At 36.8% G+C, this 14812-nt stretch overlaps 2 protein-coding genes across 10 annotated transcripts in view; one reads left to right on the top strand and one right to left on the bottom strand.

The window, feature by feature from the left end:
• Positions 1 to 14812, bottom strand: part of FAM13A (family with sequence similarity 13 member A) — a 376344-nt gene that overhangs the window by 78351 nt on the left and 283181 nt on the right. For 7 of the 9 annotated variants that reach the window (XM_050790419.1, XM_050790418.1, XM_050790421.1 and 4 more), the window contains one exon: positions 125 to 166. The exons of the other annotated variants lie outside the window; for them this stretch is intronic. In XM_050790419.1, the coding sequence (XP_050646376.1) occupies positions 125 to 166 (42 nt within the window). The remainder of the gene's footprint in view (positions 1 to 124; positions 167 to 14812) is intronic. 9 annotated transcript variants of the gene reach the window in all.
• On the top strand, positions 8700 to 9243 carry LOC126954710 (ubiquitin-60S ribosomal protein L40-like). The gene has a single exon (XM_050790511.1). It carries the CDS (start codon positions 8736 to 8738, stop codon positions 9117 to 9119), a length of 384 nt encoding a protein of 127 aa, XP_050646468.1. The 5' UTR covers positions 8700 to 8735; the 3' UTR covers positions 9120 to 9243.

Raw genomic sequence — 14812 nt, 5'->3', positions numbered from 1 at the left:
CAAGCTTAGTCTGGCCACAGTAATGAATGTTCTATTGAAAGGGATTAAAATGAGCAAATAAACCCAAAGAAGCCTTAACCCTCCTTTATTCCCTGTAGTAGACCAACAAAAATCAAATAAATACCTCAAATAGAAAGGTGAAATAGGTCTTTCATCTTCCTGCGAACTAAAAGGAAAATAAATTTTGAATTAATATAATGTCTGTTAATATGACATGTCAATTTTACTAAAAATGTTCTACCGGTCAAAAATGTTGATTTAGCACATTAAAGCCAATCTCATGATGGAGTAAGGTTAGTAAAACACGATCCACCTCGGACCTAGCCAAGGTCAATTACTTCTTGTCAGGATACCATCAAGTGAGGCTTCTTTCAAGATGAGCTAAGACAAAAGTAATTCACATCACACTTTCCAGAGGAAGCTTTTTACTGCCTTATTCTAGGGGCCCAATTCAAGTATTCGTATATTACACATAAACCCTTAAAACGATTACATACTAATTTATCTCAACAAAGCTGATTGCAGCTCATTAACATGATGATGAAAATAAGAAACAACCAACAAAACATTCCTGTTAAGAACGAGCCACTTCAGGAATGATTCCCTAGCAATGAAGAGCACACCAGTAAACAGCACCACACTCACGGGCTGTTTGTCCTTCTGTAGTTACTCTACTAAGTATTAACTAGTGTGTATAACATGAAAGGATATAAATGAAATAATTAACAAGTTTAAGTTCCTCAAACAACACAGACAAAATATCAAGCTTAATACACTGAAAGTTAATTTTTTTTTTTTAAGAGACATGGTCTCACTCTGTTGGCCAGGCTAGAGTGCAGTGGTACGATCACGGTTCACAGCAGCCACAAACTCCCAGGCTCAAGTGATCCTCCCATGTCAGCCTCTGGGGTATCTGGGACCACAGGCACATGCTACCATGCCAGGCTAATTTTTTATTTTTTTTGTGGAGATGGAGTCTCACTATGTTGCCCAAGCTGGTCTTGAACTCCTGGGCTCAAGCGATCCTCCCGCCTCAGCCTCCCAAAGTGCTGGGATTGCAAACATAAGCCACTATGCCTGGCCTAGAAATTCAATTTTTAAAATGTAAAGTATTTGCTGTACTTTCTTTGCCTTTCTTTAGCATGTTTTATTTTTCCTAATAAATGATCTCAAAGTATAGAATGAATCCCTCCGCCTTGCTGTCCACTGGAGTGATCTTTGAACTTTTAAAATTATGCACTCATAAAACTTGCTTTTCAGTAACCACTCCCCTCAAATATATAACTGATTAAATATATATATTATGTACATCATTAAACAGATAAAAGTAGAAAGATAAAGTATTAAATAAAATGAAAAAGAAGGTCTAATATTTTCTTTTGTCTCCTAGAGTTCCTCTTGGATATCACCTGGGGTGTATACCACCTTACAGCATCTGGGAAAGCAACTAATTAACTGCAGCATTCTCTTTGTCTCTCTTTTTGCTTAATTTTCTTAAGCATCATTCATGAAAAGAGAAAAGTCTGCTTTGACTGATAGTATTAAACTTGCAGTCAATAAACTCTTATTACAGAGTTACACTGTAAAACACACATAAGCAAACAAAATCCTGTCCTGAAAGTTGAATAGGTCTTAACATTTTAGAAGGAATATGGAACATAAAATGTGACACATTGTTTTTCATTCTCTCATGATTTGGATTTCCAATTTCAAAACTGATCAGCTGTTCTAATGCCCATGTTGCCAAGTATCTTAATGTTTATAACTAATGGTGTTAACTCTTCCCAGGTGAGAGGTAAGTGATGGGCTGTAATGTGGATGGGCTGAGGGCAAAGCTTGTAGAATTAGGTTGCAGGGTTGAAGAGTTAGCGGGGACAACACCTGGACATTTCCCAGGTGTTGTTATAGGAAACCACCTGAAACAGTGCTATTATAGGAGGTGTCTACTTTTAAGTCAACCTGACAGAAGTCACTTACACATTTGACTTCCAAATATTCCTAGAAAACACTAAACGAAACAATTATAAAAATGTTAGAACTGGGTTTCCTGATCAAGAAATTGATCGTTATGCCAAAGAAACACTATGCCAAAAAAAAACCAAAAAAACAAAAAAAAACACCTGCCACTAAAAACCTCTAATTATTTTGTTATTCCAGGAAAGGCCTCCATATTTTGTAAAATGAGTACTACATACTTTCTTTGCCCAGAACAGATCCTTTACTCTAACATGTAGCCAACTGAAGGAAAATTAACATGGTTACTGTAACATTCTTTGATGTACACTCAATTAGCAATATGCTTGGTTTTCTTAAGTGCTTTTGAGAGATGATTTAAATGGTTCAGGGCTCTGAACACAGCTGTTCATGTGTCTTAGCTATTTGTGTGTGTCTGTGTGCCAAATTTCTTTGCAGCAAACAGAAGCAATACTGTTTTCCTTTTATCTCCGTCACAAATTTCTTATCAATTGCGACTGCGGGCCAGATCCTACCACAGGTCCTATATTAATTATCTCAATTAGATCCTCACAAAACTTTCCTGGTACTGGCTTCTTGCTTCTTCTTTAATTCAGGTGGGAAAAGCAGTCTCAGAGTGAGTACATAACTCATTCAGATGATGCAGCTAGTCATGTGTAAACTACTGTGTTACATGTTAGTTCATTTTTCTTATTGTTTTCTCTTCATTTTTAACCTATCAAAGTACGGCAAGATGACTAGGTTAGTAAAGAAAACGCATTCGATGGCCAGTCTGCATTCCAGCAGCCACAGCAAGATCTCGTGGACTTGATAAGCTCCTTGTCATGCTTCTGATTATGGCAACTCTACATCACCTTAGTCAAAGTCTATTCGTAATGCATTATGCCTGACAGCACTTATAAGGTGATTAATTTATTAAAATGTACTGGCACGATGTCAAGAATGTCTCTTGATAGAAACACAAGACTTTAATCATAAGCAAATATTTTATCTGGCCTGCATTTGCACAAAGTAAATTCATCAATGAAAGACAAAATAAGAAATTTTTAATTTGGCTATGCCCCTGAATTTTGACCAGTTTTTGTTCTAAAAAAGAAAATGTAAGCACTGAAATTTAAGTAAAATAAAGCAGAGTCAGTATTACATTTAGTCAACAATCAGCAGTGCACAGTGGAGTAATCCATGCACACTACCTGAGAAAAACAATATAATTTGGAAAGAAAATGAGGATAAATAAATCAATTTTTATTTTAAAAGCATATTTCTCTTTTCCCTTTCCTAAAAATACACTTTTCTAGGATTTATTAATATAATCTAAACAGAGGCATACATTTTGAGACAACTAAATCATTGATTTCAAATTGATTATGCTACTCATTTTAGAAATAAATTTAATGCATTGATTTTGAAGGCAATTTTAAAGAAAAATGGCCAAGGACAATTCTTCCAAATAAAATCAAGAAAATAAACTTCTCCACAAAATGTACAAACCAGAATGCACAACATTTGAAAAAATTACCATTTTTATATAGTTGTTTGAACATATTATACTATTACTACAGGCTCCAAAACATCTTTAACAAAGATTATTTACGCCTATTCCTGTTTTTGTGTCAATGTGTCATGATCAATGATACTAAAGGATTTTGCCTAAATTCTAAATTGAATATAATTTGTCATAATTTTTTCCTAAATATGAAATTGAGAATTGATTCACTTTTAATTTTTAAAAATAAGCAAATGTTCTGTGAATGAAGAAGGAAGTGTGTGTTATGAAATTAAGCCAATGACAAATTGAAACAACTTAGAATTCATTTGATTTCCTCCTTGGTTACCAGTAACAACTCCATGTTTTAATTATTTCCTATTTGCTGACTCTCAATAATGGCCAAGCTTAAGCAGCCAATTATAAGTAGTTTACTTTTAAAAAATCAAATATACACTGAGAGATTTGGGCAATCACCTCATTTATGTGATTATGCTTAATGTTCTCAGATACATGGTACTATGTTCTCAAAATAACTGCTTGTGGGAAGAACATTTATCATATAGACCTAAATAATAGTCTAAATCTAAGAAGCTACTACCAAGAATGCCAATAACTTAGATATTTTTATCTAAGTTTTAGCAGAGTCCTGTCTAACTTTTTATACAGCTTGACATTGGTTAATGCACATAAATAAACGACACCTAGACTGATAATCTCTTCATGAGCTGCACTAATTTCTAAACTGAAACCACAGAATGCAGTGCAATGCCTATCAGTTTAATTATACAGCAAGCTAAAGGAAATCATGAAAGGCATACTGTTGTATATGTCTAAGAAAAACCAAATGTTGGGAGAATTCCCAGGGCAAGCACCCAGAATGGACCTTCAATTACTCGATCAAATCACCATTCCATTCAATTCCCTTTTTCACTCTCCAATGAATTCAACTTTCTAATTGGTTAATGTGGCTGGCTACCAAAAAATTAACATAATTTGCATATTTAGTCACACACTTTAAATACATTTCTAAGTGGTTTGAGACAGAAGAAATAGTTTGTAAGTGTTCCTTGAGTACTGAAAAGTACAGAAAAACAAGTAAATGCTAAGAATTTGGTGCCATTCTTTGAAGAAACTAGAAAAACCATCTATGAGGCTTAAAAAACAAAACAAGGAGCAAAAGAGAGAGAGAAAGTGAGGGACAAGTAAAAGAAAAGTATAAAGTAAACATTTTTTTCAGGAACTCAGGCATTTTCCACATGCGCTGCAGAGTGTAAGGGGAGGAATTTTCTTAGAGAATGATAAGTGAAGTTAGCACATTTTCCTTTCCTTCCTTGTTCTCAAACCATAAAGTGCAGCACATGTACTTGAGCATTTTCAATTTATCCAGTCTCAGTCATTAACCACGCCCCCTGCCAACTGGGGAGGTGTGTGGCAGCCACTGTTCAGTTGCTTAGGTTTTTGGTTTGGTCCCAATGAAGAACATTAAAAAAAAAAAAAAGTCCCCTTTTTTTTTTTTTTTTTTTTTTTCTGGAAAACAAATGTAAGAGTTTTCAGATCAGTTCATAACTGTTTGCAGCTGTAATTTGTTGGGGGTGGGGGATATTTTACAATTCTTTTTTGTAAACCCAGGCAGCTTTGTTTATAGTTTTATTATTTGCACTTTGTGCCTAAGAGCACAAATCTTAGCCAGTAGAAATACAAATTATTGCAGTTCAAGGGCAAATAGATTTTCCAGACCAAAGGTTAAATGCAAAGAGCTGAAGTTGTTAGTATTCACACAACAGACATTTTTAGCTAACAGTAAGAAGTATTATTTTGAAGGCAAAACAAATAGACAAAAAGACTTCCAAAGATTTAGATTTCATTCCAATAAGATAGAAAAATATTTCTACCATGTTTTGTCTGTTTAGTGGAAATTTGAAATATATTGTTATCAGTTGAATTATGTCACCCCAAAAATATACACTGAAGCCATAATCTCTCATATTTTAGAAAGTTATCTTATTTAGAAACAGGGTCTTGACAGAGATGATTAAGTTAAAATAAAGTCATTAAGATGGGCCTGAATCTAATATGACTAGTGTCCTTAAAGAAAGGGGAAATTTGGACACAGAGACAGATATGCACCCAGGCAGAATATCATGTGAAGACTGGAGTTATGCTGTCCCAAGCAACGGAACTACTTGAAGCTAGGGAAGAGGCCTGGAACATATCAAATTCAGACAGAAAAACCTGCCTAACAAAGGTGCTTCAATCTTACACAAAGGCTGTGCTCTGAAAGTTCATTTACAGGAATGCTGACTATAATCAATTTCCCATACTGACACCGAGATATGGTTTCCAGGCCTGTATTCAAAAGTCTGTCTAACCTCTCATTTAAGTGAACTATCCTCATAAGCAGTCCAGATACAATATTTTAAAGTTTTAATGATGATTCAGTTAGAAACACATTTTATATCATGACAATATACATACATATAAATCAGACACAAATTTCACTAAATTATTCTTAGTTTGCTGGGATATTTTCTATTTTGTTATTAATATTGGTCACATCCTGCTAAATTGGCTTTATGACCACTAATAGATCATGACCCACAAAATTAAAAAATACTGTTCTAAATTTTAGACTCAAGAGAATATTAAAATGAACTATTCTTATTATTTCATAATTCTTATTTCTAGGCCATAACTGCTCTCATTCAATTGATTCAAACTAAATAATGTATTTTTTATTAACTATAATCATTCATGAAATAAACACAATGTTGTGCTAAAAAGAATACTGTTCTACAATATGCTAAATACACATCTCCCTTGCTTGCTATATAATGCACACTGAATGAATGCTGATGAATTAAGATCTATGTTCTCACAAGACAAAGAAAAAAAAACTCTTTCTTTCTCTGTCCTACTGACAAAATCAGCTCTGGGCCAAAGAAGTACAGATTTTGCTGAGTGTAGATGGTAAAGACAAGCAGAGAGAAAATGGATCTGGATATGCCCAGTAGTGGGCATGATGACATAGTTGTGGAAGGCCAGAAGGATCTGACAGAATATCTCCAAATCTCTCTTACATAGTCCTTCCCTACTTACACCATAGGACGGTGTCAAGAATGAGACTCAGAGACACAGTGAAGGAGACCATTTTGCATAGGACACGGCCTCCATGGCTCTTTCTTATTTGTATGACTGTGGCATTGTTTATCACCTATTCTGTCTTCTAGAATCAAAGAAATATTATACTTAGAGAAAACTAAGGATCATCTCATTCTATTTCAATCCTACTCACTCAGCTAGTGCCAGCTCTGAATGTCCTTCTGATTAACAGCTTGTAATGTCTAAGAAATTGCATGGAGGTAGGGGTATGTGCATGCGGGGGGAAAAGGAACAGAGTTCTTAAGTAGGGGGTGGGAAGAGGAGTTGCTTTACCTTCCATTTGTTTTGCATCTCTTTCTACAGCTAGAAGGTGAAAAGTGAACCATGACTGCCTGCTGATTGATTGACAGTGCACTTCTCAGGGAATCCTGGGCTGAGACATGTGTAGAACTCACAGAATAGAATCTTATTCTTGTTATAACATTTACAGTGTGTTTATAAGCCAACTGTTTTCCTTAAGGACGTTTATCCCTGCTATAGTTTAAATGTGTCTCCCAAAGTTTATGTGTTAGAAACTTGATCCCCAGTGAAACAGTTGTTGAGAGGTGGAACCTTTAAGAGGTGATTAGGTAATGAGGGCTCTGCCCTCAAGATTGGATTAATGCTGTTATTGTGGGAGTGGGATGGTTAGTACGGGAGTAGGTTCCTGGTGAAAGGATGAATTTGACCCTCTCCTCTCTGTTCACTGAGTTCACTTTCTTGCCCTTCTGCCGCCTGCCATGGGATGACTGAGCTAGAAGGCCCTTGTCAGATGTGAGAACTTTGAGCTTGGACTTTCCAGCCTCCAGAACTGTAAGAAATAAGTATCTGTTCATTATAAATTATCCAGCCCATGCTATTCTGTTATAGCAGCACAAAATGGACTGACAATCTCTTACCTACATATTTGATCAATTACCAAATTGTATGGATTATGCCTCAAAAAAAAGGACATGTCTCTCGAGTCAGATCTCTCCTTTCCATTTCCACTGCATTAGTCTTCCGCAGGGGCAAGACTATTTCCCTGTTTTCCATACCAGTTCATCCTTAGCCTCTCCTACTTCCCCATTGCATTTGGGATACAATCCACATGCCTCAATCTGGCACATGAAGTCCCTCCCAGTTGCAACCCAACATATCTCTACAAACCTCTCATTGCAGTTTTGCAACCCTTTCCATTTGTACATGTTGTTCTTTCTACCTTCAATCCTTTCTCCACCTCTCTCCGCCTGGTAAATACTTCATCTCTCAGTTCAAGTGTCATCTAATCTGGGAAGCCATCTCTAGCACCCTGGAGAGGGAGCTGCTTCTTCCTCCAGGCTTCAAGACACTTTGTTCATAGCTATAACCGGCTGCTTAGCACATAACACTGAAATTCATAGGCTCAGAGGCTTGTCTCGTTTCCAGATTAGTCTTTATCTTTGCAACACCAGCACCTAGCTAGGTACCTAGAACACTGCATGTGCTTAGTAAATGGCTGTTGAATAAAATCAGTATCATCAAGATTTTGCTGAGTGCTTGCAGTAGTGTTTGATTAAACATTTTGAAAACATACTGTTTATAATTTGTAAAACTAATTTTGCCTAGAAGCATTCTCTGATATCTGTACATTGATCATTTTAAATTTTCTTTTTCCCATCTATTCAAAACTTAATGAATCTGCAGCTGTGCCATGGGTTTTCTCCCATCCTCACTTAAAGAAAATAATTTCTTTTTTCCAACTGCACAATTAGAGGTGGGAGCTTTGCCATTATGCCCATAATTTTAACACTGTACTCTTTGTGGTATACAGAGAACCCAGAAAATGATATGTTCGGGCAAGGTAATGTTTGAGTATGGCCTTGCCACACACTATATCTGTTTGTTCTGGCTTGAGAGCAGGAAAAAAAAAAATTATTTCACTTCACGCCAAACACAAAGGTTGTTTAAGGTTTGAAGAAATGTTGGGTTTAGTCCCCAAACTATTTTCAAGGCAGCTGGAAGTTTTCATTTGTCTTTGAGATCTTGTTCAGAAAAGTGATGTTTATCATTATTATAAACATAAAAACATTGTCTTAGGGAGGCAGTAATTTAGAACATAAAACACAACAACCCTCTTTTTCTTCAGCGAGGCGGCCAAGCTGCAGACGCAAACATGCAGATCTTTGTGAAGACCCTCCCGGGCAAAACCATCACCCTTGAGGTCGAGCCCAGTGACACCATTGAGAACGTCAAAGTCAAAATTCAAGACAAGGAGGGTATGCCACCTGACCAGCAGCGTCTGATATTTGCCAGCAAACAGCTGGAAGATGGCCGCACTCTCTCAGACTACAACATCCAAGAGTCCACCCTGCACCTGGTGTTGCGCCTGCGAGGTAGCATTATTGAGCCTTCCCATTGCCAGCTTGCCCAGAAATACAACCGCGACAAGATGATCTGCCGCAAGTGCTACGCTCGCCTTCACCCTCGTGCTGTCAACTGCCACAAGAAGAAGTGTGGACACACCAACAACTTGCGCCCCAAGAAGAAGGTCAAATAAGGCTCTTCTTTCCTTGAAGGGCAGCCTCCTGCCCAGGCCCTGTGGCCCTGGAGCCTCAATAAAGCGTCCCTTTCGTTGACTGGAACAGCAAAAAAAAAAAAAAAAATACAACACCACATCCTTTGGGGGGATGAAATTAGTTGATGAAAAAATATTTTTCATAACATTGGTAAATAATTTTCAAATCTTTAGTCACTGAAACAAAATCAAAAGAATACGGGGATACCTGTAGAAGGAAAGAAGGAAAAAGAAAATTGTTTTTGCTAACTTCTTTCAATTATTACCTTACTGCAAATTTATTAAGGGTTTTTTAATACAGTTTTGATTTAACAGATACACAATTTCCCAAACTGTTAACTCTGAATGTGGAATTCTTGAGACAAAGACAAAAGGAGGCACGCAAATTATCCTGTCATCCTCTCCTGAACACCCTCACCTCAGCCAGAGGAGGACTGTGCCAGCAAAATGGGTCAAGGCTTGTTTCTGACATCATCTTGACTTTCTGCTGCTTTTTAGGATGATGAGCAGCAACTGGAAAGTGAATGAAAGTTTGATGTCAACCTACACCTGGGCTTTGGGTGCTTCTACAACCATGGGCAGGTGCTCATACGGGAAGCATTTTCTGAGTGTACACTACTTATTAGAATCCATGGTAGGTGCTGGAGATACAGAGGCTAAGAAAACACAATCCCACCCTTCACGGAATTTACAAGATAGCAGAGAAATGGAAACTTGAAATGTGATTATTATTAAAAAAAAAAAAAAAGGCATACATAACTACCATTGATTGAGAGCTCACCATAAAAAGCCAGGCTTTGTGCTAAGAGTTTATGTGCATTATCTCATTCAATCCTCAAAGACATCATGGAGGAAGGAATTACTAACCAGATTTTTCAGATAAGAAGAACAAGTTTTAGAAAGGTTAATTAACAGGCTGAAGGCCATAGAGGCAGTCACGGCTGAGGTTCCAATCCAAGTCTGAAGTCAGAGCTCCAGCCTTTCCACTCTGAAGCACTATGCAGTCTGGCAGATTAGCTGAGGTTCAGTTAGATAAGCCACACAGGGAGTGAATTTTGAGGGTCACGTAGGTATTTCTGGGAGAAAGATAATGGACAGGACGAGAACTCAGAGAGAGAGAGAGAGAGAGAGAGAGAGAGAGAGAGAGACAGAATGTGCTTTGAAAGCATGGGAGAATTAATAACTCGGCAGGTGTGGCAATCGAGGGAGTTCAGCACCGTGGTGCAGCAGTGACCTGCCAGAAAGCTGACACTGGAGAAACAGGCAGGCTCTTGGGTTTCTATTAAATCAAGGAGTTGAAAATAAAGGAAAGTCACTTATAAAAGTAAAACACAGTGTATCAATGGTCTATTCAGGCCAGCATTTAATTTCTAATTTTAGTTTCAAGAGTTATTTTAACCTAGACAGCGAAATTAGTTTCTCTTTATAATCACTTTGCTGACTGTAAAATACTGATACTTATTGTTTTTTTCTAAATGCTTAATTTTTTCTCTAGCCTTTCAGTTCCATTCCTTTAATATAATGATCTGAGTAAAGCAGTTCAATTCTTTATTTTTATTTCTAGTAAGTTCGAGTCTTCTGAAGTCTTTTTTTGGTGGGGAGGGTGACAGGGTCTTAATCTGTCATCCAGGCTGGAGTACAGTGGCATGATCATAACTCACTGTAGCCTCAAACTCCTGGGCTAGAGTAACCCTCCTACCTCAGCTTGTAGGTAGGACTACAGGCATACGCCACCATGCACAGATACTTTTTAAAAAAAGTTTTGTAGAGACAGAGTCTTACTATGTTGCCCAGGCTGGTCTCCAACTCCCGGCTTCCAGCGATCCTCCTGCCTCTGCCTACCAGAGCACTGGGATTACAGGTGTGAGCCACCGCACCCAGCTTCCCTGAGTTTTATTCTTAGATCTGATGAGAAGATACCATGTTTTCCTGAGCTTGGTCTTTAAAGGTATTATAAAACGTACGTCTTAAACCACACCCCCACCTCATTATTTTCACTTTGTTACTTAGGCACCTTAATTTTAAAGAGCAACTTCTGAGGCTTCTCCCTATCTTGTTTTTACCACCCCTGGCCCTACTATTTCCCATTAACATGCCTTTTCTCGTGCAAAAACTAAAATCAATTTCTATATCTGGCTTTGGGATAATTTGCATAAGGGTTATAATGTACTATACTTTGGTTCTGGAGTCCGGTATTTGTTTAGCAACAATACTGTAAGTCTATATCTGATATCAGAAGTCAAATTTATTTTACAGCTTATCTTAAAATGATGGCTTAAAATTTGAAAGGGATTTTAAATTTAGAAATATAGATATATACAAATTTCTTCGCAAGAAAAGGACATAGGTCGAAAGATTAATTTACAATTTTTAAAGTGTACTCATGTGTACTTGATCAAAACAAAGTTCATCTGCCATTTTTATGTGTAAAAATGGGCTTGTCATAATTTCCTTCAGTGTATCCCTATCAGCTGAGATACTGTATGACCTGCAAATGTTTATTATAATCTGAAAACTTTAAAATATTTATTAGAAATTCAATTTTGAGCTACATCTACTTAGAAAAATTAAAGAAGACTGAATGTAACATCACTCTTAACATTTTCCATTGCAGAAGTATGTTTATCCCCAGCGTATAAACTGCTCAGTGTCTATGACAAAACATTTCTCCAAATACAAAATAGTAATGGTTGCTATCTGTAATAGGAATAAGATAATCCAAGTTCTTTTCTAAAAAAAAAAAAAAAAAAAAAAAAAAAAAAATCAAAGGTAAATTCAACTTTTTTGAATAAATCTTTATCTTAAAAAAACCAAAGTAGAATTAATTCCAGATAATTACAAAATAGTCTTTTATCCCATCATTATATAATAAAAAAGAAGCAGAAGAGGAAACCTTCCTATTTTAATGTACATGTAAAATAGGAGCTTCATTTTCCTTAAACTGCATTAATGAATACAGTAACTCTAGGAAATAAACTAAAAACTATTTCATCTTTCTCAGGGTAAATATCAAATACTCTGCAATGTAAACAGAAGTAGCATTCCAAATTGTTTTTTCTTTGCACTACAGGAATGCTTATATAATAACTAAGGGTGAGTAAATTACTTGCAATTTTTTTAGTATAAGAATATTCCTAGAAATTTATATGGAAGGCTTTAGAAATTCTGTGGACAATAGTGTTCTGATATGCTTCCATTAAATTTCTTTGTAGTCTCCAATTCAACAAGTGTTTACTGAGTACCTGCTACGTGCCTAACATAAAAACAACTTAAGCTGCCCTGTCCAGAGTCATTTTTAATCTCTAGTGCAGTAAGTGTCTATATATTAGAGCTCATTGCTAACGGGAGCAAGGTCAGGAGATCAGTTTCCTCTGCCAGTTAGCTAGTTTTTCTCTTTTGAATGACAATAGACTCTTCCCTTTACTAAGCTTCTAATGGGGGAAAACTCCACTATTAATCCCAAATACATGCCATGATCATTAACTTCGTGTACAAATGGCTATTCTTTAGACATGTGTGTAGAGTGTTTTCCATTTGTTTCTGTATATGTGACTGAGCAAGTCATTTTATTTCCCTGTGTTTGAGTTCAATCATCTGAAAACGGAAGCTATGACTTAGGTTATCTCTAGGGATCCGTTTGGCTCTAAAATAGAGTCTATATTTTCATAATTCTCAAAAGTTACTTTTGCATATGTTAATAGCAGCATTATTCATAACAGCCAAAGGGTGGAAATAACCCAAATGTCCATCAACTAATGAATGGAAAAACAAAATTTGCTACATCCATATATCATAATATTATTCAGTCATAAAAAACAATGAAGTATTGATACATGCCACAACATGGATGAATCTTGAAAATATTATACCAAGGGAAAGAAACTAGTCACAAAAGATTATCTATGATATGATTACATGCAAACTGATGATACGATTACATACAAACTGTACAACTCTGTGAATATACTCAAAACTACTGAACTGCACATTTTAAATGTGTGAACTGTATGGTATGTGAATTATATCTCAATAAAGCTGTTAAAAAGTGATTTCTATGGCCAAGCATGGTGGTTCATGCCTGTTATCCCAGCATTTTGAGAGGCTGAGGCGGGTAGACCACTTGAGGTCAGGAGTTCGAGACCAGCCTGGCCAACATGGTGAAACCTTGTCTCTGCTAACAATACAAAAATTAGCTGGGCATGGTGGTGCATGCCTGTAGTCTCAGCTACTCAGGAGGATGAGGCAGGGAAATTGCTTGAACCCTGGAGGTGGAGGTTGCAGTGAGCCAAGATTGTACCACTGCACTCCAACCTGGGTGACAGAGCAAGACTCTGTCTCCAAAAAAAAAAAGTTATTTCTAGTTCTTCTTATGGTAAGAATAAATAGTGCATTAAAAAGGTTTAAAACAGAACATACTATTCCATTGGGAATCCATTCTGATCATCACAGACAAATGTAAGTTTCTTAGGAAAAATAGGGTGAAGCCTTTGAGAGTTTCAAGAAATTTGGTTCAATTCTATTTTCAACAGTACTTCCAGCAAACAATTCTAGAGGTCATCTTCCAATATTGATGTGATGAAGTGCAATACAATGATACAGCACTACCTAAACTGTGCTAAGCAATCTTGCACTGATGGAATTGAAAGTGCATTGTAAGCATAAGAAGACAAACTAAAAGAAAAGCAACATGCCCTTTACATCTGAGTAGTTTCATCATTAACAAAACAAAACAAACCCCACAAAACCAAAACTATCACTTTTTGGTTTTTTTTGAGACAGAGTCTTCCTCTGTCGCCCAGACTGGAGTGCAGTGGCGTGAACTCAGCTCACTACAATCTCTAACTCCAGGGTTCAGGTGATTCTTGTGCCTCAGCCTCCCAAGTAGCTGGGATTACAAGAGCATGCCAGCACACCCATATAGTTTTTGTTTGTTTGTTTGTTTGTTTTTCTTTTTGTATTTTTGGTAGACACAGATTTCACCATGTTAGCCAGGCTGGTCTCAAACTGCTGACCTCCAGTGATTCCCCAGACTTGGCCTTCCAGAGTGCTGGTATTACAGGCATGAGCCACTGTGCCTGGTCCTATCACATTCTTTAACTCCAAAATTTCCCTCATAAAATAAGTACCTTGAGTGGTATCATCTCTTATAGACAATGAAAATGACCTGCTCAAATTCATATATGGCCAACTAACTTAGTTGTCCATGTCTGTATATGTTTTCTGATGGCAAGTTTACCACTGGTTTGTACTGAATAGCTAACATCTTTACTTTTTCAGTGGTTTAAACAGGATGATCTTAAATTTGAAAATATCCTCACCTAAGTTCATGTTATCTTCTTTATTTGGAGTAATTAGCAAATATTTGGGCTCCATGGGTAATTCAACCATCATGTGAGAACAGAGCCTAGAGAGATCTTATTTGTTCTGAATGACAGTGATGAAGAATAAATTCAGACACACAACCCATAGGCATTGGCCCAGATTTGAAGTGAGGCAGCTTTTAACTCCCTCCTAGACTGTGTTAGTTGAGGGAGGGGGCAGAGCCAGGAGTGCTACCAGAGTGCCAACAAGTTAGGAAAAACAGAGACTTCTAGATAAATTAACTGAAAGGTGTCATCTCCACAAGCAGTAGAGGGCTCTCTAACACCACAAAGAAACTCACAAGCTGGCCCAAC

This window comes from Macaca thibetana, chromosome 5 (assembly GCF_024542745.1).
Source record: "Macaca thibetana thibetana isolate TM-01 chromosome 5, ASM2454274v1, whole genome shotgun sequence".
Taxonomy (NCBI): Eukaryota; Metazoa; Chordata; class Mammalia; order Primates; family Cercopithecidae; genus Macaca; species Macaca thibetana.
Note: the sequence above shows the minus strand (reverse complement) of the source record. Positions and strands in the feature narration are given on the sequence as shown.

Coding starts and splice junctions, on each gene's coding strand:
- LOC126954710 (XM_050790511.1), top strand. CDS start 8,736: ATGCAGATCTTTGTGAAGACCCTCCCGGGCAAAACCATCACCCTTGAG.